General features: G+C 43.1%; 3 protein-coding genes across 3 annotated transcripts in view; 1 reads left to right on the forward strand and 2 right to left on the reverse strand.

Moving 5' to 3' along the window:
• LOC120055128 (ubiquitin carboxyl-terminal hydrolase 13-like) overlaps positions 1-7,845 on the reverse strand; it is a 53,707-nt gene extending 45,862 nt beyond the window's left edge. Inside the window, exon 1 of the mRNA XM_039003056.1 lies at positions 7,735-7,845. Within this exon, the coding sequence (XP_038858984.1) occupies positions 7,735-7,845 (111 nt within the window). The remainder of the gene's footprint in view (positions 1-7,734) is intronic.
• Positions 7,846-9,657: 1,812 nt separating this feature from the next.
• On the reverse strand, positions 9,658-12,979 carry LOC120054394 (NADH dehydrogenase [ubiquinone] 1 beta subcomplex subunit 5, mitochondrial-like). The gene is given in 6 exon segments (XM_039001806.1): positions 9,658-9,902; positions 10,660-10,766; positions 10,963-11,024; positions 11,196-11,262; positions 11,393-11,478; positions 12,892-12,979. Coding segments are annotated over 5 exon segments (411 nt in total). The 5' UTR covers positions 11,447-11,478; positions 12,892-12,979; the 3' UTR covers positions 9,658-9,781.
• A 275-nt stretch (positions 12,980-13,254) lies between these two features.
• On the forward strand, positions 13,255-15,178 carry LOC120054395 (39S ribosomal protein L47, mitochondrial-like). Its single transcript, XM_039001808.1, has 7 exons — positions 13,255-13,385; positions 13,559-13,698; positions 13,820-13,880; positions 13,979-14,075; positions 14,215-14,345; positions 14,663-14,758; positions 14,910-15,178. The coding sequence occupies exons 1-7, from the start codon at positions 13,255-13,257 to the stop codon at positions 15,019-15,021; spliced, it is 768 nt and encodes a 255-aa protein (XP_038857736.1). The 3' UTR covers positions 15,022-15,178.
• Positions 15,179-25,063: the final 9,885 nt, after the last annotated feature.

Below are 25,063 nucleotides of genomic sequence, written 5' to 3' on the forward strand. Positions count from 1 at the left end.
GGCATTAATAAAGTGACTAGTGATTCATTTGTTAGAGTGGCCAATGATTTCAAGACTGTATGTAGGCAGCAGCCTCACTGTGTTAGTGATGGCTGTTTAACAGTCTGATGGCCTTGAGATTGAAAAATAGCTTCTGTCTCTCGGTCCCAGTGTTGATGCACCTGTACTGACCTCGCCTTCTGGATGGTAGCGGGGTGAACAGACAGTGGCTCGGGTGATTGTTGTCCATTATGATATTTTTGGCCTTCCTGTGACATCGGTTGCTGTAGGTGTCCTGGAGGGCAGGTAGTTTGCCTGCCCCCCCCCCCCCGGTGATGCGCTGTGCAGACCACCAGCCTCTGGACAGCCCTGTGGTTGTGGGCGGTGCAGTTGCCATACCAGGCGGTGATACAGCACAACAAGATGGTCTCAATTGCGCATCTGTAAAATTTGTGAGGGTTTTAGGTGACAAGCCAAATTTCTTCAGCCTCCTGAGGTTGAAGAGGTGCTGTTGTGCATTCTGTGTGGGTGGACAATTTCAGTTTGTCCGTGATGTGTACACCGAGGAACATAAATTTCCACCTTGTCCACTGCTGTCCCGTTGATGTGGATAGGGTGATGATCCCTCTGCTGTTTCCTGAAGGCCACGATCATCTCCTTTGTTTTGTTGACGCTGAGTGAGAGGTCGTTTTCCTGACACCACACCAAGTGCCCTCACCTCCTCCCTATAGGCTGTCTCGTCGTTGCTGATCAAGCCTACTGCTGTTGTGTTGTCTGCAAACTTGATGATCGAGATGGAGGCGTGCATGGCCACGCAGTCATGGTGAACAGGGAGTACAGGAGGAGGCCCCAGTGTTGAGGATCAGAGAAATGGAGATGTTTCCTACCTTCACCACCAGGGGGCGGCCCTTCAGGAAGTCCAGGACCCAATCGCACAGGGCAGGGTTGCGACCCAGGGCCTCAATGATGAGCTTGGAGTGTACTATGGTGTTGAATGCTGAGCTGTAGTTAATGAACAGCATTCTTACATAGGTATTCCTCTTGTCCAGATGGGATAAGGCAGTGTGATGGCGATTGCATCGTCTGTGGACCTATTGGGGCGGTATGCAAATTACAGTGGGTCTAGGGTGACAGGTAAGGTGGAGGTAATATGATCCTTGACTAGTCTCTCAAAGCACTTCATGACAGAAGTGAGTGCTACGGGCGATAGTCATTCAGTTACCTTTGACTTCTTGGGTACAGGAACAATGGTGGCCATCTTGAAGCATCTTGAAGCAGGACAGCAGACTGGGATAGGGAGAGATTGAATATATCCGGAAACATCAGTCAGCTGGCCTGCACATGCTCTGAGAACACGGCTAGGGATGCAGCCTTGCAAGGGTTAACACGTTAAATGTCTTACTCACGTCGGCCACGGAGAAGGAGAGCCCACAGTCCTTGGTAGTGGGACACGTCGGTGGCACGGTGTTGTTCTCAAAGCGGGTAAAGAAGGTGGTTAGTTTGTCCGAGGCTGATTTTCTTTTTGTAGTCCGTGATTGTCTGTGGACTCTGCCACATACGTCTCGTGTCTGAGCCGTTGAATTGCGACTCCACTTTGTCCCTATACTGACATTTCGCTTGTTTGATTGCCTTGGAGGGAATAACTACACTGTTTGTATTCGAACATATTCCCGGTCATCTTTCTATGGTTAAATGCGGTGGTTCGCGCTTTCAGTTTTGCGCGAATGCCGCCATCTATCCACGGTTTCTGGTTAATTGCTCAGAGAAATAGATTTTGTTTAACAATAATATTGTTTTTTCAATTAGGTAGGGGTCAAAATTATTGACACCCCTTATTTCAATACCTTTCAAAACCTCACCTTGCGAGGATCACGGCACTAAGCCCGATCCTTGATATCCCTAGTCTGCGCTTATGGGCTGCCCTCTTCAATTCAAACCACAGGTTTTCAATGGGTTTCAAATCTGGAGACTGAGATGGCCATTGCAAAATGTTGATTTTGTGGCCAATTAACCACTTATTTGTGGGTTTTGATGTGTGCTTGTGGCCAAGTTTCAGCCTCCTGGCAGAAACAACCAGGTTTTTGGCTAAAATATCCTGGTACTGGGGAAAGTTCATGATGCCCTTGCCCCATAACATCAAAGATCCACCAACATATTTGACAGTAGGTATGGGGTTCTTGTCATTTCAATGCCAAACCCACTACTGGTGTTAGTGGCCAAAGAGCTCTATTTTCATGTCATCTGACCAAAGCACCGGTTCCAATCCAAGTAACAATGCCGTTTAGCAAACTCCAGTCATTTACATTTGTTGGATGAAATGAAAATAGACCTCTTTGGCCACGCACACCAGTGGTGGATTTGGTGTCACAATTTGAACACATGAGCAGAAAATAAGGTATTGAAAACACAGTCGTCAATCATTTTGACCCTTACCTTTTTGAAAAACATTTTTTTACTTGATAAACAAAATCTTTCTCTGAGCAATTGTATAACATTTCCCATTTTTTGTGTATATAATATAGCTCAGTATTTGTATCCTTTATTTTTGCTCATCTTTATAAAGGGTGTCAATCATTTAAGTGTCAATTATTTAAGACCCCACTGCCATAACAATGTCAATTCCAAATAGGTTGTTCAAAAATCTGAACATCAGACACCCAGAGGGCGGAGAACCAATAACATTGTGCCCCTGCCACTAGCACCTAACCTGCCTTGCATCCCCCCCAAACGCACTAGATAACAAAAATGGGTTCTTAAGGCATGCTTACTTTGGGTCTCTAATGGTAACTCACCAGATGGAATCCATTAATACATTTGGTACAGGGCATACTCAGTACATGGACATTGCAATTCTCTCAGTTTTTACTGATATTTTCTGATATTGATGTTGTTTCATCAAGGTGTAAAAACATTTGGGGTCAATGCGCAAAGGATGTCAAATTTTGAAGGATATTGGAATTCCGGGATATTGGGATTTGTCAGCAGGGTTGTGTCAATAAAATGTCAGGCAATTTACATATAAGCTAGGGCAGGCCTAAATCAAGTGTTTTTGCATTCAGGATGTTATTTTCTGAAATACGCCTAGAACATGGTTTCATGTTTGAAACAGAGTAACTCCAGTGTGGCTTCGCAGACCGTGAAAATAGTTCAACTTTATTTTACCTTTATTTAACTAGGCAAGTCAGTTACGAACAAATTCTTATTTTCAATGACGGCCTAGGAACAGTGGGTTAACTGCCTTGTTCAGGGGCAGAATGACAGATTTTTACCTTGTCAGCTCGGGGATTTGAGCTTGCAACCTTTCGGTTACTAGTCCAACGCTCTAACCACTAGGCTACCTGCCAGCCCTAACTAACTGCCTACCACCAGCAAAATTCCTCGCTCAACTGACACTCAACTTCAATGCAGAGGCCTACAAGAGCCTCATTTCCACAACGAAGGAGGCTTTTAAGGTTAAACAAAAATATATTCACACAAATAACCATGCCTGATGATTCAAACTGAGTTATTCCGCTGCTCTATGATCGCTACATACTTCAGTCTGAGACTGCCATCATTGAAGTCGTTTGTTGTGATATCAAAATGTGAGTGTTGTACAAAACAAAGTCATCGATTGGCTCATATCTCTAACCACCCCCCCCCCCCCCCCCAAAAAGACACCTGCTTGTCGAAACATCTCATTCCAAAATCATGGGCATTAATACGGAGTTGGTCCCACTTTTGCTGCTATAACAGTCTACACTCTTCTGGGAAGGCTTTCCACTAGATGTTGGAACATTATTGTGGGGACTTGCTTCCATTCAGCCACAAGAACATTAGTGAAGTCGGGCACTGATGTTGGGTGATTAGGCCTGGCTCGCAGTCAGCATTCCAATTCATCCCAAAGGTGTTCGATGGGGTTGAGGTCAGGGCTCAGTGCAGGCCAGTCGTTGTTCTTCCACACCGATCTCGACAAACCATTTCTGTACGAACCTCGTTTTGTGCACAGGGGCATTGTCAAGCTGAAACAGGAAAGGGCCTTCCCCAAACTGTTGCCACAAAGTTTCAACTTTTCCCCCGATGCCTTGAGATGGATGAAATCATACCTTGAAGGCAGAACTCAGTGTGTCAGAGTGAGCAATGAGCTGTCGCCCACTCTTAGCTATGATGTGGGTGTGCCCCAAGGGTCAATACTGGGGCCCCTCCTGTTCAGCCTGTACATTAATGATCTGCCTTCTGTCTGTACTGGGTCTGAAGTTCAAATGTATGCAGATGATACAGTGATATATGTGCATGCAAAGAGCAAACAACAAGCTGCACAAGAACTCACTACTGTAATGGTCCAGGTTACAAAGTGGCTCAGTGACTCGTGTTTGCATCTCAATGTGAAAAAAACTGTTTGCATGTTCTTCACAAAGAGGGCAACAGATGCTACTGAGCCAGATGTCTATGTGTCAGGGGAGAAGCTCCAGGTGGTATCTGATTTTAAGTACCTTGGCATCATACTTGATTCCAACCTCTCTTTTAAAAAGCATGTGAAAAAGGTAATTCAAATAACCAAATTCAACCTAGCTAATTTCCGATTTATACGAAATTGTTTGACTACAGAGGTAGCAAAACTGTACTTCAAATCTATGATACTCCCTCACTTAACATACTGCTTGACTAGTTGGGCCCAAGCTTGCTGTACAACAGTAAGACCTATTCAGTCTGTCTACAAACAGGCTCTCAAAGTGCTTGATAGGAAGCCCAATAGCCATCATCACTGTCACATCCTCAGAAAGCATGAGCTCCTGAGTTGGGAAAATCTTGTGCAATACACCGACGCATGTCTTGTATTCAAGATCCTAAATGGCTTGGCTCCCCCTCCACTCAGTATTTTTGTTAAACAGAAAACCCAAACATATGGCAGCAGATCTACAAGGTCTGCCATGAGAGGTGACTGTATAGTTCCCCTAAGGAAAAGCACCTTTAGTAAATCCGCTTTCTCTGTGAGAGCTTCCCATGTCTGGAATACACTGCCATCAGACACACATAACTGCACCACATATCACACTTTCACAAAATGCTTGAAGACATGGCTAAAGGTCAATCAGATTTGTGAACATGGTCCCTAGCTGTGTGTTGCCGCTTTCCATGTCTGTTGTCTGTAACTTGTGAGGTGTGGAAACACTTTGTTGCTTTTATGAATTTTGTCTTGCTGCTTTTTGTTCTATGTTGCTCTGTCTGTATGCTACGTCTTGTTCCATGCTGCTATTGTCTATATTGTAATTGTTTTTAATAACCTGCCCAGGGACTGCGGTTGAAAATTAGCCGGCTGGCTAAAACCGGCACTTTTACTGAAACGTTGATTAATGTGCACTGTCCCTGTAAAAATAAAATAAACTCAAACTCAAAGTTGGAAGCACAGAATCATCTACAATGTCATTGTATGCTGTAGCATTAAGATTTCCCTTCACTGGAACTAAGAGGCCTAGCCCTAACCATGAAAACAGCCCCAGACAATTATTACTCCTACACCAAACTTTACAGTTGGCACTATGCATTGAGGCAAGTAGCGTTCTCCTGGTTTCCACCAAACCCAGATTCATCCATCAGACTGCCAGATGGTGAAGCGTGATTCATCACTGCAGAGAACACATTGCCACTGTTCCAGTGTCCAGTGGCTGCCGCTTGGCATTGTGCATGGTGATCTTAGGCTTGTGTGCGGCTGCTCAGCAAGGCAAACCAATTTCATGAAGCTCCCGACGAACAGTTATTGTGCTGACGTTGTGTCCCTAGACAGTTTGGAACTCGGTAGTGAGTGTTGCAACCGAGGACAGACAATTTTTACGCGCTACGCGCTTCAGCACTCGGAGGTCCCGTTCTGTGAGCTTGTGTGGCCTAGCACTTTGCGGCTGAGCCATTGTTGCACCTAGACGTTTCCACTTCACAATTGCAGCACTTACATTTGACCAGGGAAGCTCTAGCAGGGCAGAAATGTAACGAACTGACTTGTTGCTAACATCCTATGACGTTGCCACGTTCAGAAACGGGTGTGGCTGAAATAGCCGAATCCACTCATTTGAAGGGGTATCCACATATTAATTTTCAAAATGCCGGTTTACCCACATGTGATTTGGCTTTGGGCCAAACCATCAGTTTCTGGGACTAATAACGGTTAGAATGTGTTGGCATTCTAGAAATTGTCAGGGAGGTACTCAGATCCAGTCTCGTTACAGAGAAGAAACTAACTTCTGTGGGCGTGGCATAGTGTTTGGCAGGAGCAAGGAGTTTGGATAGCAGGGCAACAAATAACCCTCCATACTAACCTATATCTGTACTTGGGAGTATAGGCCCCCATAAAACTCTCTGCGACATACCTTAAAGTAGCTCGACACACGAGCTTCAAGCACAGGGATAAAAATAACCAACCCAAGTCTCCAGTCTGACATGAACTCCAGACAGATGAGTCACTTTCAAAATGGCAATTCTCATTAATAAAATGTTTCGTAGCAAAAAAAATCTGAATAATTAGTCCAAAAAGCCAAACACTGGGAGCCACAAGCTTCAGCGTTAAAGGCTGTAATGACGTGCGTGTGTTTCAGTTAATCGGTCTTGTGAAGTAAGTAGCCCAACATGGCTCTATTATTCATTTTACGTCCGACTAATGTATTAAGCCAGCAACACACTTGTATCCCCCATGTGCCGACTCGTACATAAAACATCCTCCATTCAAGGACGTAAAAGGTGTCAGTTGCCTTAACTCGATTGAATGGCTCGTCGGTGTACCAAAAATAAAAAGGGAAGACATGTGTGCCATCTTAATAAAACTATTTTACACCACCATTTTCAGATTTTCGGCCAGCTTCCGGATGTTACACATCGGATTAGTGTTGTTTAGTGGTTAGAGTGTTGGGCCAGTAACCGAAAGGTTGCTGAATCAAATCCCCGAGCTGACAAGGTAAAAATCTGTCATTCTGCCCATGAGCAAGGCAGTTAATCGACTGTTCCACGGGGGCCTAAGACATGGATGTCGATTATGGCAGCCCCCCGCACCCCTCTCTCATTCAGAGGGGTTGGGTTAAATGCCGAAGACACATTTCAGTTGAAATGCATTGTTGTACAAGTGACTAGGTATCCCCCTTCCCCTTACCCCTGGCTTAATGTGCACCGCAACCTCATGAAGTAGCATTAGCAACCCTAGCAAGGTGGTAGAAAATAGTTTCCTCGTTTTTTATGTATTTGATGCCATTCCACTTATACCACTCCAGCAATTACCATGAGCCCGTCCTCCCCAAATAAGGTGTCACCAACCTCCTGTGGAGCCGGTCCATGGGGGGAAAAAATGTATTACAAGTTACACTGACTGCTCCACACCTAGAGGTAAGACATCAGGAAGAACTGCCCTCAAGAGGTATTGGCGCTACTCATGAAGTCGCAGATGACAAGTCACTCACATTGAAATAAATGGATGGCCTACAATTTCTAAGAACTCCTATTTCCTCTAACACAAAACCGTGAACAATAACTCCCATATCAACATAACGTTATTCTAGTGATTTTACGTGTGTGACTTTGAAATAGCGCCTTTTCAACAATGGAAATCCCATTCCACCGGATGTAAACATATTTATTTATTTTTCGTAGACTCGCGCTCAAGTTCAAGGGAACGGTGGTCATAGAACTCCCAGGTCCAGACACAAAACAGCGTAACGTTAGCTAATTCACGTGTGTTAGTGCAGTTTACAAGACAGCCTGGAACACACAAACACACCATAATATTGGGAGACTTACGGGCGAATCGTAGGAAAAGGCACATTCATTCTTGAAAACCCTGTCTCCTGTTCTGGGAACTCTGATGGTGGGCATATAAGGGACCAGCAGCTCTCCTAGATCTGCAGCCATCTTCCCATTCCTACTCCTCGCACTACAATGCTACGGGAGTCATTAGAGCAGGCTGTCAGAGGAGAGATCCTATTTTTAAATCATTCGGTCTCGACATTCTTCCAGCGACGGGGGATATGACGCTGAAAACATAACGGGGAACTAAAAAAAAAACACCAAAAATGTCTTAACAGGTGCGAGGGCTACCAAATTGCGTGTGTAAAAAAGAATTGTATCGCTCTATTTACCATGAAGCGCACTGAACGGTGTAACTCGAGCGGTCACACCCACCCAATTGATAAAACCACACACAAATGGCTACACCTTCAATATTTTCTCTTGACTTTTGTCACATAAATTCGGCCAATTAAAGAGTTACTATTTTTGCCCAAATGCTGAAGTCCATATAGGTTACTTAAGATACTTGAGGCAATACTTTATACTATCTAAGATACTAGTTAACAGTATTACTTTAATAAGAGTAAAGAATACTGTAAACAGGTGTGGTCCTTTTTGTCATAATCAGAACAAGAAATACACTACATACTTTAATGGAGGGCAAACAGTTTATTTGACCACACTGACACACTGACTTTTCAGAGTTGCTACTAAGTACATAAGCGCCGAAATAAAGTTGTTACATACATTTGAGAGCATGAATCTGTTGTTATTTTTGTACCACAATTCAGCATCATATCAATATGTGTACACACTTTTACCCTAGTCTTTCCTTTCATTTAATTTGACCAAAACTTCTGTAATCAGTCCAAGTATGCACCTCAATAGTCCCAAGTGGCTTCCCTCATCCGCAATGATATGAAAGTGGACAAGTAAAGCAAATATACTGTGAGTATCGATCATTATGATGTTGCTTTCACTCAGACTGTTTTCATGACAGTACAGAATGAAGGAGGGAGCAATGTCATCACAGCACTGCCATCTAGTGGACATTCATGGGTTATGACAAAGACACTACTCTTAGGTTTGACAGAAGAATAAATGAATCACAGCAAAAGTAACAGCAACTGCAGCTTTTAACGACGTGTCGGGAACGTTGTAATTACATCACAACATGCCACTGCTGCCAAATGGGAGAAATACTAAAAAGAAAGTCGTGCACCACTGCAAGAGAATGGGTCGTTCAGTACGGGCCATTGTAAAACATTTAGCCAAATGAATGTACCCCTGCTAAGCAACATTGTAATTGTGAAGCCAATTAGGATAAAATATTAGATTTCTAAAGATGGAAAACAGCATTTCAATGTATAGACAGATACTTTATTTTAGTCATGAAGAAAAGAATATACAAACAGTGATCCTGATCGCCAGTGGTGTAAAGTACTTAAGTAAAAAATACTTTAGAGTAGTACTTAAGTTGTTTTTTGGGGTATCTGTACTTTACTTTACTATTTATATTTTGGACAGCATTTACTTTTACTTCACTACATTCCTAAAGAAAATACTGTACTTTTTACCCCATACATTTTCCCTGATACCCAAAAGTACTAGTTACATTTTAATAATTAGCAGAACATGAAAATGGTCCAATTCACACACTTATCAAGAGAACATCCCTGGTCATCCCTACAGGCTCTGATCTGGTGGACTCACTAAACACAGATGCTTCATTTGTAAATTATGTCTCAGTGTGCCCCTGGCTATCCATAAATTAAGAAAATTGTGCCGTCCGGTTTGCTTAATATAAGGAATTTGAAATTATTTACTTTTGATACTTAAGTATATATTAGCAATTACATGTACTTTTCATACTTAAGTATATTTAAAACCACACACTTTTAGACTTTTACTCAAGTAGTATTTTACTCGGTGGCTTTCACTTTTACTTGAGTCATTTTCTATTAAGGTATCTTTACTTTTACTCAAGTATGACAATTGAGTACTTTTTCCACCACTGCTGATCGCTGACAGTTTACACTGGGTGGTGGGATTGGTTGGTTTAATTGTCAGGCGTTGATTTAATGCTGTAGTCGACCAGATTCTTGTCCAGTGTCTCAATCTGGAACCAGGGTCCATCTCCCTTCATTCTCATCTGCTTACGCACCTCTAACTGTTGCAGTCTGCAGCTACAAAAACACAAGATTTGTTACCAAATCAATGTGTACAGATTAAAGATTTATATTGTCCACATTGTCGGTTTTCATTTATATTTTCCTTCTGTTTTGCTCACACAAAAAAGAAGGAATGCAAGTTACGTTTTTATTTGTCATATGTACAGGATACACACAGTATACACCGTCCAATCAATCAAATGCATACATGCAGATTCCTTCTCAACAATGCAACAACAAAAAATAATAAAACATAAGGCACTGTTTCAAGTAGATGTCCTGGATGGGTGGGAGCACGGTCTCAGTGATGTACTGGGCCGTCTTTACCACCCGCTGGAGGGCCTTGCAATCATGGACGGAGCAATTTCAGTACCCGGTTGTGATGCAACCAATCAGGATGCTCGATGGTGCAGCGGTAATATTTGGAAAGGACTCGGGGTGGCATGCCGAATTTCTTCACCCGCCTTAGAAAGTAGAGACGTTGTTGTGGCCTCTTAACAAGAGTTGTGGTGTTGTTGGTCCAGGATAAGTCCTCTGTGATGTGGACGCAGAGGAACTTAAAAACTGATGACTCTCTACTGCAGTCCCATTGATGTGAATCGGGGCATGTTCCGTCCTATGCTTCCTGAAGTCAACAATCAACTCTTTTGTTTTGCTGACGTTGAGGGAGAGGTTGTTGTCCTGGCACCACAATGCCAGTTCACGTACCTCCTCCCTATAGACTGGCTTGTCATTGTTGGCACTATGTTCACTGTGTGACACTCACCTCATCTCGCCCTTCTCAGACTCAATCTGAATCAGGGCCATCATTTTCTCATAGTCTTTCACTGGGGAGTCATAGAAGGTCCGTGAGATCCACCTGGTGATAGGATGCTGCAAATATAGGGACAACAATAGGACTCAAAATCTGCTTTGCCAAAGTCTGCAATCTCCAGAGGATCGCCTATGTGAATAACTTTGTTTATAGAGGATTTCCATTTAATATTCTGATAAAATGATTGGTCACTTTTTCCAAAAAAGACATGGACTGTGATAAGAGAAAACAACTGTGACAAAGGGCTCGAAGTACCTTGTAATACTCTCAATGCTCAGGCTCATACCCTTCAGGAATCTCAGCCAGCTCAGCCTCACCTTAAAAAACAGAATAATATATTCAGTTTAATTCCTCATTTACCATGTTTCTCCATAAACATTCATAAAAAAGTGGCAGTGCTTGTATTGGAGTGCTGTCATTGTAATCCCTGTCACATATAAACATTGGAATAGTTCTGTACATCAATGGAAACATCTACACACACTTACCGACAAACACATTCACAGATGTCACAAAGACTGCAACTGGGATTCCGGTAAGCAGGATATAGAATTTCTAGAAAGAAATGTGGGGGGTGAATAAGATAGGAAACTCTGTGGTTCAGTGCTGGGGACAGTTGTCTGTAAACCAAACAATAGTTTATTTTGGAGTAGGCTAGTTCTAGTCTGAATAACTAGCTACTTACTAATAATTGCAGAAACCTCCTGTCATAGAAGCCAGTAGGCTTGATGACAAGCATCTGCTTCCCATGGCTTCCCCAGCGTACTGCCACTGCAAAGCAAAGTTTTCAGCGATGTTAGGCATTGCAACACATTATTTATGTGGGAATCACCGTATTTTTGCACCAAATAAGGTACAGGTAACTGCCAAAATAAAGGAATTAATGGGTTGTTGGGCAACCACGACAAAAAAAAAACGTTTACTGTTCTAATTACGTTGGTAACCAGTTTATAATAGCAATAAGGCACTCCGGGGGTTTGAGGTATATGGACAAAATACCACGGCTAAGGGCTGTATCCAGGCACCCCGTGTTGCGTCATGCATAAGAACAGCCCTTAGCCATGGTAAATTGACCATATACCATACCCCCTTGTGCCTTATTGCTTTTAATCATAACAGTCAAACAAGTTCAATCGACATCCATTAATGGAAAATTATTTGGCGAGTTTAATAAAAGCTAATTATCTTTTCTCTTGTGACACATAATAATTATTACTATTTTGAGGAAAACCACATTTTGCTTCTAATATCATTACAAGTTGCTATGATATTCCTTCTTAATTGGCTCGATAAGGTAATGTAAAAAGGTTTTATTGCATAAATATCGCAACTCCTCTGTAAAAAAAAATATGTGGGCCAGTTTTCAGTCCTTTTGCCCGGGTTTTGAGTAGTCATTCGACTATTAATTTAGCTAGACCTGGCAACCCTGTGAAACATGCAGATACCTAATTAAGCTCAGTGTCTTACCACCATGCACCTCTCAAATTTTGTAACAATGCGGAGGGCTCCGTATATAGCTCCGCATTGACATGATAGGTTGACGGTAGGTGGGGGCGCGAGGTCCTGTATAAACACAAACTCACTTCCTTGACAACAACTCTGCAAAGGCTCCCGAGTGGCATAAAGCAGCTCAGTGCTAGAGGCGTCACTACAGACCGTGGTTCGATTCCAGACTGTATCACAACCGGCCGTGATTGGGGGTCCCATTGGGCAGCGCACAATTGGCCCAGCGTCGTCCGGGCAAAAAGTATGTTCGCTCTGACTTCTGCGGAGGCCGTATCGCAGTAAATGCGGTACTGCAACTGCAGACTGACCATGCAAAGCCTTTTAATGTGCAGACCGAGAGTCAGGGCTCTTAACAAAACGCCCCCATACAGAATACGCCTTCGTCCAATGATTTATGTGTAACGTTAATGTATGGAACTGAGAGTCATGATCAAGAGCTAGTCAAGTTAATGAGTACCACGAGCGAGTCATATAAACTATGGAGAAAAAATATATGTAAAATGAGACATGTATGTTGTTATTTGCAGCGGCAAGAGACACTTGAAAGTAGGATTGCCAACTAGCAATGTGTAGGAAGCTAGCCAGCCACAGGACTAGGCACAAGGTCACAAGAAATTGCAAATGGCAAAAAATAAAAAAGGTAATTGTAGACTCGGCAAGCGTTAAATAGCCATTTACCTTGATCTGTGCATACTGCAGTTCTGCTGAGCAAGTTCACCGCATAATTCCCCTATTTTAGAGGATTTAGCCTAGCAGCAGACCAAAGAGTACGCCCAGCATCGCTGCTGCGGCCAGGCAGACCGTTCTGTGATAGGTCCGTGACTACAATGTGAAGCCAAAACAGCCATATTTGCGAAGGGAAACAAATATGCGAATAAGAGTTTAACAAAGTAAAGATTTTATGTTAACATTTCATTTCTACTATGTAGATTTTATTTATTTTTTACTTTTGTTCATGATTCAAATTACCAAAAGGGTTTCTAATGAGTTTTTGTTTTATTTATTTTTATGATGCATTCTGGGTAGGGAATTATAGGAAAGATGGCGGCGACCTCAGCAGGACGCATTTTGACACTTTGCAGACAGTTTCAAAACGCTTTTAGGATTTCTACATCGTTAGTCGCCCAACCGTCTGCTCTCACTTTGACCAAATCTCAGTCTTATCCTGATAGGTAAGAATCAAATACAGAATATAACCGTAACGTTAGTTCGTTAGCTTCAGAACCTTAGTAACTAACCTTTCATAATCATGGCACAGAGAAATAATGAAATGGCGACTGGCGAGGAGGCTGCTGAATAGATTACCATTCAGTACCTGAATCTGCTGTCTTCCCCTCTTTGTTAGGTTAACGTATCCACTTTTGAGCTCAAATTGGCACTGTCATGTTGGCCAGTGTCGGCCTCTGCACACTACCATCAGCAGAAGAGGACTTGAGGAGTTTTTCGACATACCTGAAAACTGGGGAGAGGCAACAGTGAAGTCAGGTAAGACTTTTTGCCAGTATATCTACTGATCACCAAAGCAACGTTTTTTTTAATGATTTCCTTCAAAAGGACTGGTAAGTAGCTGAGTGTAACATGTATTATTTTAATGATTTGATTGTAGGAGCACCATGGACTGCCAAGCAACTAAGGACGAAAAGTAATGAAGACTTACATAAGCTCTGGCAAGTAGTGAAGGTTGACATTGAATGAAGACCACTGACCTCCAGAATGAATGTCCATAAACTAAATGGTGAAAATCTTGTTTTCACTGTTCTCACAGGTATGTGCTCCTGAAAGAGAAGAACATGCTGCTTACCATTGAGCAGGAGTCCAAAAGGCAAAGAATTCAGATGCCAAGTCCAGAGCGCCTAAAGAAGGTAAATATGACATAGGCCTATGCTTTCTGACCAGGTTCATTAATATTTAACATTGAGATATTCCTAGTAGAGCACAGTCATTTAGTGACCGTCTACCCCAGTCCACACACAGATATTGAGACAACCCTTATCTCTTCAGATCGAAAGGTCCATGAAAAGACTAGACACAGTGGTGAAGGAGAGAGAAGACGCCCTCCGCCTGCTCCAGACAGGCCAGGAGAGAGCAAGACCTGGGGCCTGGAGAAAGGACGTCTTTGGACGGGTCTACTGGTACGTAGCTTCCATACACAATACACCACTATGATACATAGAAGTATCTCCTTCCGCAATAACCAAATGTTGCGTTTACCTTACTGGCCTTGTTTCCCATTCAATTTTTAAGCAAATTTTCAAAATGTAGCATGTTAGCCTGGCATTGATTGAGTGAAGTTTTGTTGAACCGTCTTTGGAAAACTATCGGGGGAGAGGAATTACCTGCTCGAAGCAAACAAAGGCAGTTTCCCTAAAATATTCAGTGTTACTTCACATGTGTCGAATGGTAAGATTGATTGTCATTGCTAACTCTGTGATCTTAAATGTTTTTCTAGGTACCGGTTTAGGGAGCATGCCCTTCCTTGGTACATGAACAAGAGATACAAACGCAAACGTTTCTACACACCCTTATTTGTCACCCCCCACATAAGGTAAGGAACATCGTTCGTGCATTAGTTTATAACCGTACAATATGAGTACCTCCAAGCAGAGCACTTAACCATATCACATCTTGCATAACACCTTCAGAAGGGCAAATGCAATCAATCGTCTGTTGTCACAAGTTGTCTTTCTTTTTTCCAGGCTTCGTCTAGAGAAACACCTCCGTGCTAAGACCAGGATACAGAACAAAGAGAGAGAAAAACAAACTGCACTCCAGGAGAAGTTTCCCCAAATGAAGGCCCAGTCATCATGAAGACCTTCATTGACCAAGAAACATCATTCTCCCTCCTGCAATTCACATTGGAGCATGTGACTGTATCCCCTGTTTTTTGCATAAACATGTCTGTCATCAGCTTTTATTTAATGTACTTTTTCGTGTTGGTAAACTGGCATTTGTGTCTTCCTCTGTATCGTGATGCCTTGTTAATGGCTATTCCTATTAAAGTGATATACAGACACTGTTTGTGCCATATTTTAAACCACAGAATTCAAAATATGTCCTTGAACATAAACAATTTTAATTAAGTCGAAAGATTGCTCCAACAATAAATTGTAGGTAAATAAATATTCTGATATACCAGCAATTGTCACTGCAGGTATTCTGAACATTATTGTCTATGGTGATTGCTCAGACAAGTTTGGCAAAAACGAATTATGAAAGTAAACATTGTCTAACATCAAAGTTTGAGTTGTACACCTTCAACACTTGTTATCGACATTACACCAAGACAAATCTTGAACTTCCGTTCCAGGAATGGTCAATGGTGAAACCACTATAAGCCAGTGATATAGAAACATATTAGAATAGGTTTGTTTTGGACTTCTTATGAATATAATTTAATGTAGTTAACAGGGACAATTAACCAGCTGGCTTTGTGATGTCACAAATGTAGCTGATGACGTAATAAAAACAGACAGTTAAATGTGTGTGTAGCACGGTAGTCCATTTGATCTGGAAATAATGACCACAACTAAATCAAATAAAAGTTTATTTGTCATGTGTGCCGAATACAACAGGTGTAGTAGAACTTACAGTGAAATTCTTACTCGCAGGCTCTAACCAACAGTGCTATAAAAGGTATTAGGTGAACATTAGGTAAGTAAAGAAATAAAAACAACAGCGAGGCTATATACAGGCACCGGTTAGTCGGGCTGATTGAGGTAGAATGTACGTGTAGATATGGTTAAAGTGACTATGCATATATGATAAACAGAGTAGCAGTAGTGTAAAAGAGGGGTTGGTGGGTGGTGGGACACAATGCAGATAGCCCGGTTAGCCAATGTGCGGGGGCACTGGTTGGTCGGGCCAATGGAGGTAGTATGTAGATTAATGTACAGTTCAAATCAAATAAATCAAATTTAACAGTTAAAGTGACAATGCATATATGATAAACAGAGAGTAGCAGGAGTGTAAAGGAGGAGTTGGGGGGGCACACAATGCAAATAGTCCGGGTAGCCATTTGATTACCTGTTCAGAAGTCTTATGGCTTGGGGGTAAAAACTGTTGAGAAGCCTTTTTGTCCTAGACTTGGCACTCCGGTACCGCTTGCCATGCGATAGTAGAGAGATCAGTCTATGACTGGGGTGGCTGGGGTCTTTGACAAATTTTAGGGCCTTCCTCTTACACAGCCTGGTGTAGAGGTCCTGGATGGCAGACAGCTTAGCCCCAGTGATGTACTGGGTCGTACGCACTACCCTCTGTAGTGCCTTGCGGTCGGAGGCCAAGCAATTGCCGTACCAGGCAGTGATGCAACCAGTCAGGAAACTCTCGATGTTGCAGCTATAGATCCTTTTGAGGATCTGAGGACCCATGCCAAATCTTTTTAGTTTCCTGAGGGGGAATAGGCTTTGTCGTGCCCTCTTCACGACTGTCTTGGTGTGTTTGGACCATTCTAGTTTGTTGGTGATGTGGACACCAAGGAACTTGAAGCTCTCAACCTGCTCCACTACAGCCCCATCGATGAGAATGGGGGCATGCTCGGTCCTCCTAGTCCTGTAGTCCACAATCATCTCCTTTGTCTTGGTTAAGTTGAGGGATAGGTTGTTATTCTGGCACCACCAGGCCAGGTCTCTGACCTCCTCCCTATAGGCTGTCTCGTCGTTGTCGGTGATCAGGCCTACCACTGTTGTGTCGTCTGCAAACTTAATGATGGTATTGAAGTCGTGCCTGGCCATGCAGTCGTGGGTGAACAGGGAGTACAGGAGGGGACTGAGCATGCACCCCTGAGGGGCTCCAGTGTTGAGGATCAGCGTGGCGGATGTGTTGCTACCTACCCTCACCACCTGGGAGCGGCCCGTCAGGAAGTCCAGGATCCAGTTGCAGAGGGAGGTGTTTAGTCCCAGGATCCTTAGCTTAGTGATGAGCTTTAAGGGTACTATAGTGTTGAACGCTGACCTGTAGTCAATGAATAGCATTCTCACATAGGTGTTCCTTTTGTCCAGGTGGGAAAGGGCAGTGTGGAGGTGCAATAGAGATTGCATCATTTGTGGATCTGTTTGGGCAGTATGCAAACTGGAGTGGGTCTAGGTTTCTGGGATAATGGTGTTGATGTGAGCCATTGCCAGCTTTTCAAAGCACATCATGGCTATGGATGTGAGTGCTACGGGTCTATAGTCATTTAGGCAGGTTGCCTTCGTGTTCTTGGGCACAGGGACTATGGTGGTCTGCTTGAAACATGTTTGTTCCCGGAGCACACGTCCTGGTAATCCGTCTGGCCCCGCAGCCTTGTGAATGTTGTCTTACTCACGTCGGCTACGGAGAGCGTGATCACACAGTCGTCCGGAACAGCTGATGCTCTCATGCATGCCTCAGTGTTGCTTGCCTTGAAGCGAGCATAGAAGTGATTTATCTCGTCTGGTAGGCTCGTGTCACTGGACAGCTCGCGGCTGTGCTTCCCTTTGTAGTCCATAATAGTTTGCAAGCCCTGCCACATAAGACAAGTGTCGGAGCCGGTGTAGTACGATTCAATCTTAGCCCTGTATTGACGCTTTGCCTGTTTGATGGTTCATCTGAGGGCATAGCAGGATTTCTTATAAGCTTCTAGGTTAGAGTCCCGCACCTTGAAAGCGGCAGCTCTACCCTTTAGCTCAGTGCAAATGTTGCCTGTGATCCATGGCTTTTGGTTGGGGTATGTGCGTACAGTCACTGTGGGGACGACGTCCTCGATGCACTTATTGATAAAGCCAGTGACTGATGTAGTGTACTCCTCAATGCCATCGGAAGAATCCCGGAACATGTTCCAGTCTGTGATAGCAAAACAGTCCTGTAGTTTAGCATCTGCTTCACCTGACCAGAACTACTGATGAAAAAGGAAAACAATAAGGTATGGAATAATGTATTTGAATGCTATTATTTATATAGTTGTTATTTCTATAGCCATGCAGCTTCTTTTGAAGGAGATAGGCAAGGGATAATTTTGCTTTGGTTAATTTAAAGTGAAAGAAAACATGATCATGTTAACTGAAAAGTGGGCCACATGCATATTGGTCAAATAGTAGGCATAGGCTTACAACTTCTGAATTTGGATTTGGGTCTACTTCATTTTTTCCATAAGGATTTGATGCTAGGCTTCTGATTTGGGGTGAAGTATGCATTTACGTTTTAGTCATTAAGCAGACGCTCTTATCCAGAGCGACTTACAATTAGTGCATTCATCTTAAGATAGCTAGGCAAGACAACAACACATCACAAAAGTACATTTTCCCTCAACAAAATAACGTTATTTATCAGCAAAGTCAGTGCTAGAAGGAAAATACAAGTGCCTTTTTGGGGGGGGGGGCGCCTTGAGAGTTATTTACTATTCAAAGAGTTAGGGTTTCAGACGTTTTAGGAAGATGGGCAGGGACTACTCTGTCCTGACTTTAGGGGGAAGAATGTTCCACCACTGCTGTCATCCTTACCTCCAAGCGTTTATTCAAGCTAGGTAATCTTTGGATGCACAGAAAAATTACAATCGAAGAGTAAGAAGATACAGATCATAGTGGAGGAGGCAGTGAGGTATCTTGGGATCACAGGACTGACATGGGACATTGTACAGGATGACCTCAATAAGATTGAGAATCAGTCCAGCCAGGAATCATGTATTGGTTCATTTTCATAATGGTATTAATGGTATGCCAGAAGGTTTATGGCTAATGGGCAAGAGTTCAGACAGTTTCATGAGGAGTTACCAGCCAAACCTGATATGTTATGTCACCAGGAGACATGGCTTAAACCTACTCTAGATTTTACAAGGTTATGTTGCAGTCCGTAGAGCTAGGGTGGCAGGGGGAGGAGGAGGGTGTGCTACCTTTATAAAGCCAGGGATCCCATATAGGTGTTAAGAAGAGGGAGATAAACATGATTATGTAGTGGTAGAGGTGTGGTTTGGAGGGGGAAATATGGTAATAGTCAACTTTTACAACCTGTGTAAGAGAATAGAGTTGATGGCCCTTGGGAATCTAGAAAGTCAAGATAGGACCCATGCTCTGGGGAGCCTGATGTAAATGGACAAGGAACTACTGGATGAGAAAGGTCTTGTGAGTCTTAATCACGGCCGAGGAACCAGGATTGACCCAGTAACTGGAGATGAATCTGCTCTGGATCTTACTTTGATCTCAAGTTCAATGGCAGGCAGATGTAGTTGGGAGGTGTTGGAGGAATCTACAGGGGGTAGTGATAACTATCCTATCAGGTGTATTGTAGGATTGAGGGTGGAAGATTCAGTAGGAAATGGATTGAGAAGATGTATATTTGGGAAAGTGGAGTGGGGTCAGTTTCAGGAGTTGAGTGAACAGGAGCCCTCTCAGGTTGATGCCAATTCAGATATGGAAACAGTGATTGATGGTGTAAGAGGAGCAAGTGAGGTGATTCCAATGTGTACGGGGGGAGAAAGAGTAACGCAGTTCCCTGGTGGACTGAAGAGTGTAGAGAAGCAGTGAAGTGTATGAACAGGGCTTTCTGAATGTTTAAAAGGTCCCATAATTACCAGTACCTGATTCTGTCATGGTTCCACCTTTCACTAGAGGGCGGCAGAGACCGTCCTAGAGACCTTAACGACACTCGGGTGTGTCCAATTTACTCATTATGATTTCCCTGTTAAAAGAGGTGTGTTTTCTGTTGTCCTTTGAAGAAGATTGAATGATTTACTGTGTGTGTGTGTGTGTGTGTGTGTGTGTGTGTGTGTGTGTGTGTGTGTGTGTGTGTGTGTGTGTGTGTGTGTGTGTGTGTGTGTGTGTGTGTGTGTGTGTGTGTGTGTGTGTGTGTGTGTGTGTGTGTGTGTGTGTGTGTGTGTGTGTGTGTGTGTGTGTGTGTGTGTGTGTGTGTGTGTGTGTGTGTGTGTGTGTGTGTGGTTTCTGAGTGTTTGTTGCTTTTCAAGTGTACTGTGATCCTGAGGCTACCATTTCTCAATAAAGTATTATGTTTATCCTTAACCACTGATTCCTTGTCTGGTCTCTTCTCTGCACCTGGGTCCAACCTTACCATGTCACAGATTCAGTATAAACAAGCAGTAGTAAGGAGGATCATTAGGACAGCTAAGAGGGAGTATATGCGCCAGTTATGTGGAAACATAGGCAGGACCACTCCTGTGGGAAAGGTATGGGAGATGATTAAGAGGATGAGTGGGGTCAGATGAGATTGTGATCTCCCTGTGCTGAAAGGTGGGGAGATTGCAGTGAGAGATATGGAGAAGGCAGAGATGTTAGCCCAGGCATTTGTGAAGGTGCACAGCTCAAATAATCTGACAGAAGAGGGGCAGTGTTGGAGAGAGAGGGTCAGAGGACAACATCCAGGGGTCCTGGATCAGAGCGAGATGGTGGGGGATGCATTGAATGCCCCTTTTACGTTGGCTGAGATGAAGAGAGCATTAGCTAAAGCTGGGGTAATATATCATAGGAAGGATAAAATGTGTTACATCATGATGGCCACATCTCAGTGACACTGCAATGGGGAAAGTATTGGGCCTTTACGATAAGGTGTGGCAGGAAGGGAAACTGCCATGAAGTTGGAAGCAGGCTGTAGTGGTGCTGATACGGAAGCCAGGGAAAGACTCTACTAGTCCTTCAAGCTATAGGCCGCAGTGGAGACTGCTCAGAGGAGGAAGGGGAGGACCATCCAAATAGTGAAACATTTAAAAAGTTATCCTTTTTAGATAAAACTATATTAAATATGTCACCAAATAATTGATTAAATAACACTTTTTTGCAATGGTCTATAGTAACTGTAACAGCACTGTATGGGGTAGCACCATGGTGCAGCCGGAGGACAAGCTAGCTTCCATCCTCCTCTGGCTTTATTGACTTCAATACATAACCTAGGAGGCTTGTAGGCCTCACCCCTTTCCATAGACCTACATGGTAATAATGACCACTTCCGGAGGACGTCCTCTAACCAATCAAAGCTTTTGTAGTATGAACTGACATGTTGTCCATCCAATCATAGAATTAGGATCAGAGAACGAACCTATTGAGTTGTATTGGGATTGTGCCACAGAGCATTATGGGGGTTCTTTTTGTTGAGAAGCTTACTGACATTGGATAAAGATTAAGAGTGAAAAGTGATAGTTGAGCATGTTTTTGACATTATTCAATTCAAATTAGTTTTTCAAATTACAGGAGACTGAGGAGGTATATTATACATAGTTTTGTTGGTTTTAGAACTTTATTTTTGTATCCAGTGCAATTTATTAAAATGTACCTTGCTAACTTAAGTAGCTAGCTAGCTACCAGCGCGAGTGTGCATTTTTCTGCGCCAGAATGGTAGAATGGCCAACACTGCCAAAAATGTTGTGGACTTTTTGTTGAAGAACCCCTTTCAGTTTCTGGGGTCCACGGAAAAGGTGCGAATTAAAAGTGAAAGTCGACATCTGCCTGAGATCAGTTTCATGAAGAAGGATGAAACGGTGAGGGCGATCAATACCACCTGGTATCAAAAGTATAGCTGGTTAACATGGAGCCTTTCATCAAGCCGCCTGTATCGCTGGCCTTGCCTGTGTTTTTGGGCATGCAAGAATTTGCTTTTAGAGGACACGGGGAGATGGAAAGTTCCTCCGACAAGGGCAACTACAAGGAGCTTCTAGAGGTAATTGCACGTTATGATGCTTTACTTGCTGAACATATCGAACTTTGACTTTATGCATTTTGAGATGTCTGAGTTTAAGTCCATAGAGAAACTCGTTGTCCAAACCTACGATGGCGCAGCTGTAATGGAATGTATCTGCTATTTGTATTTACAGCTAAGAACCCTTCTGTTCCCTGATTAAGAGGTGATGACCACTGGCACATTGAATGTTTCCCCTCCAGGCACTGTGAGTACCCCTATACATTTTCTCTCATTCCTGTATGTAGAGTCAATCACATACACACTCACATTATTACACATCAATGATTTTACTCCTTGCTTGGATTAACTCGTTCTTAGCTCTTTTGTCTAACTATGTAGTATTTAGTGTTATTGTTTTTTCTCTTCCCAGTCAAATCCTGTCCTGCACTGGTCAAGTCTCTGAACACCTAAACTCATGCCTCATACCCTCATTCAATCACTGCTGTGATCCCTTTCCCACACGGTGTAAGTAGCCCTCTCATTCCCATTCTCCTTAAAATTGTAATACACATGTATTTATTAAATGCTTTAGGTTAAAATAATTCGTCTTTGACGATTTCTCCGTGCGTTACGCGCCTGTACCGTGGGTCTCCCATCCTCCTCAATTGTTCAAGTCACCAGCCTCCACTGATAGCCTGATGGCGTTTACATATCATGTATGGAAAGTTATGGAAAGGATGATAATGGAAAGGCGGACTTACTTTCTGGAGAGTAGAGGACTAATGTCACCAGATCAAAGTGGGCTCAGGAAAGGAAGAGGAACAATGGATCCTGTACTGTGCCTTGAGTCAGTCATACGGAAGGCACAGGCAAATAAGGAGGTGGTGGTAGCCATTTTCTTTGATGTAGAGAAGGCTTATGATATGATATGGAACGAAGGCCTACTTATCACGCTGGATAACATGGGGGTTGAAGGAATGGTTTTTAACTGGATAAAGGATTTTATTTTTGGGCGATGAATAACTGAGGGTGGGGAGCTCTGTGTCAGAAAGCTATGAGGTAGATAATGGTACCCCCCAGAGAAGTGTCATTAGTCCTTTGTTGTTTTCCATTCTGATTGACGATGTATTCTCATGTGAGACCTGATATTGGAGGGTCATTGTTTGCGGATGATGGGGCACTGTGGAAGAGACGTACAAAGATTACCCATACAGCCAGAAATTTTCAAGAAGTGATTAGTGAAGTTGAGCAATGGCCCCACAGGTGAGGCTTCAAGTTTTCAGTTGAGAAAACAGATTTTTTTCTAGATGGAAGGTTGGGGAGGAAATATACTTGAAGTTGTATGGAAGGAAACTGGAGAGGGTGGGAGGATTTAGGTTCCTGGGGGTCTGATTTGACACTCGAATGACATGGGCAGAGCATATTAACAGAGTAGTTGTCAAAGGAAAGAAAATATTGAATGTGATGCATTGCTTGTCAGGAATGGGGTCAGATAGAATGTCGTTGAAAATGCAATATATAGCAATATAAATTAGATGTAATCCAGGCCCAAGCCCTAAGAATATACTATGTTGTGGAGACCTCAGGACCCCTCTGGTGGCAGCAATGGAGGTAAAGTTGGGAGAGATGGCGTTAAAGTTAAGAAGACAAGGACATACGGTTACACACCCTACAAAAAAAAGGTACTCCAAGAGTGCTCGGAACATGAACGAAATCTGAATACAAGCTTTGGGTGGAAAGGCAATGGCATGGTGAGAGAGATGGGGTTGTTTGTAAGGGAGTTTAGCCCCTCTGGATCTTCCTGCTATCCCACCTTGGTTTCTCCCTCAGCCACTGATAAATCTAGGATTGCTTGAGAGGGTAAGAGATGTTGAGGAAGGAGTCAATTTAGAGAACATTTAAGAACACAATACTATGCTTTCTTGAATATATTCACAGATGGATCTAAGGACCCTAAAACAGGCAGGACAGGTGCAGATTTGAGTGTTTCTGAGTTTTAAGGTGACAGTGACAAAAAGAGCAACGAATAATTGATCTGTTTACACAATGGAGTTGTTGACAATACTATTGTCTGCAGAGTGGGTGGAAGAGATGAGGCCAGACAGGGTAGTCATCTGCTCTGACTCCTGTGCAGCACTGATGAGTTTAAATGAATTTGTGTCTCAGAGCAGACAGGATGTAGTGTATGAGGTTTTTGCGTTGCTTGTATAGGGTGAAACAGATGGGGGCCTTTGAGATGTTCCTCTGGGTTCCAGCTCATGTTGGAGTAGAGGAGAATAAGGAGGTGGGTGTTGTCGCCAAACGGGCTATTAAACATCTTAACGTTGAGATGGAATTGTCAATCAGTCAAGCAGAAGCCAAGGGGTTAATAAGAACAGTGGTTAAAAACAAATGGCAAGAGTTGTGGAACAGGGAGAGAAAGGGACGACACCTGTATAAGATCCAGGAAAAAGTGGCGGCTGGGAGGTCCTGAGGCCGAGAGAGAAGGGAGAAAAGTATAATCACAAAGCTGAGACTGGAACACACAAGGCTCAATTGTACATTGTAATTTGTGGGGAAACATCTGACTGGGAGGTGTGATCATTGTCAGGAGACAGTGAAACATGCTCTATTTCAGTGAAACATGGGGGGGGGGGAAGGAAGCGATTGTTATTACATTTGAGTAATGGGGTTTGAAGAGCCAGGATGAAGTGAACTGCTGGGGACATTTTCAGGGGATGTAATATTTAATTATGTATTTCCTTTCCTTAGGGAGACAAGAATATTGGGTAGGATTTAGACCTTCAACTGTCTCTGGTCCACACTCCAGTCCTGTTGGTGGCGGTAATCACCTTAAAGTTAGTTGCCAAACCCATATAATATCCACAGAAGAAGAATGCATCAGTGAGAAAAACTGATGTTGGCAGAGCTATGCCTCATGTTAGCGCTTTCTCTTTAGGTAGCCAACAAAGCCTGAATCTCGTGTTCTCACCTGCTTAGATTGGTCCGTATTCTTTGTAACTCCCTATCCTAGGTTCTTGTGTGTTTTTTCTTTTAGTTTGTCTTTTCTGAGGCAAATCTAGTGGGCATCCATGGTGGGTGTCTTTTAGGTCCCTTTCTAGTTCCTTTGCTGACATACAGTGGACACATTCAGAACCAGTTTGAAACCCCTTCTGTTATGGTTTGTTTGTGTAAGTGACTTCTTTGTTCCCTTTTCTGTTGAGCGATGACATCTAGGGTTGTCTTTGGGGGGAAATAGGAAAATTATCATTTTAAATATAAGAAAACATGTTTA

The sequence above is a fragment of the Salvelinus namaycush genome, chromosome 10 (assembly GCF_016432855.1).
Source record: "Salvelinus namaycush isolate Seneca chromosome 10, SaNama_1.0, whole genome shotgun sequence".
Lineage (NCBI taxonomy): Eukaryota > Metazoa > Chordata > Actinopteri > Salmoniformes > Salmonidae > Salvelinus > Salvelinus namaycush.

Bases quoted from the DNA above. Each gene is read 5' to 3' on its own strand.
- LOC120054395 (XM_039001808.1), top strand. From the start codon at position 13,255: ATGGCGGCGACCTCAGCAGGACGCATTTTGACACTTTGCAGACAGTTT. The intron at 13,386-13,558 runs GTAAGAATCAAA...CCTCTTTGTTAG, and splicing joins TCTCAGTCTTATCCTGATAG to GTTAACGTATCCACTTTTGA. The intron at 13,699-13,819 runs GTAAGACTTTTT...ATTTGATTGTAG, and splicing joins AGAGGCAACAGTGAAGTCAG to GAGCACCATGGACTGCCAAG.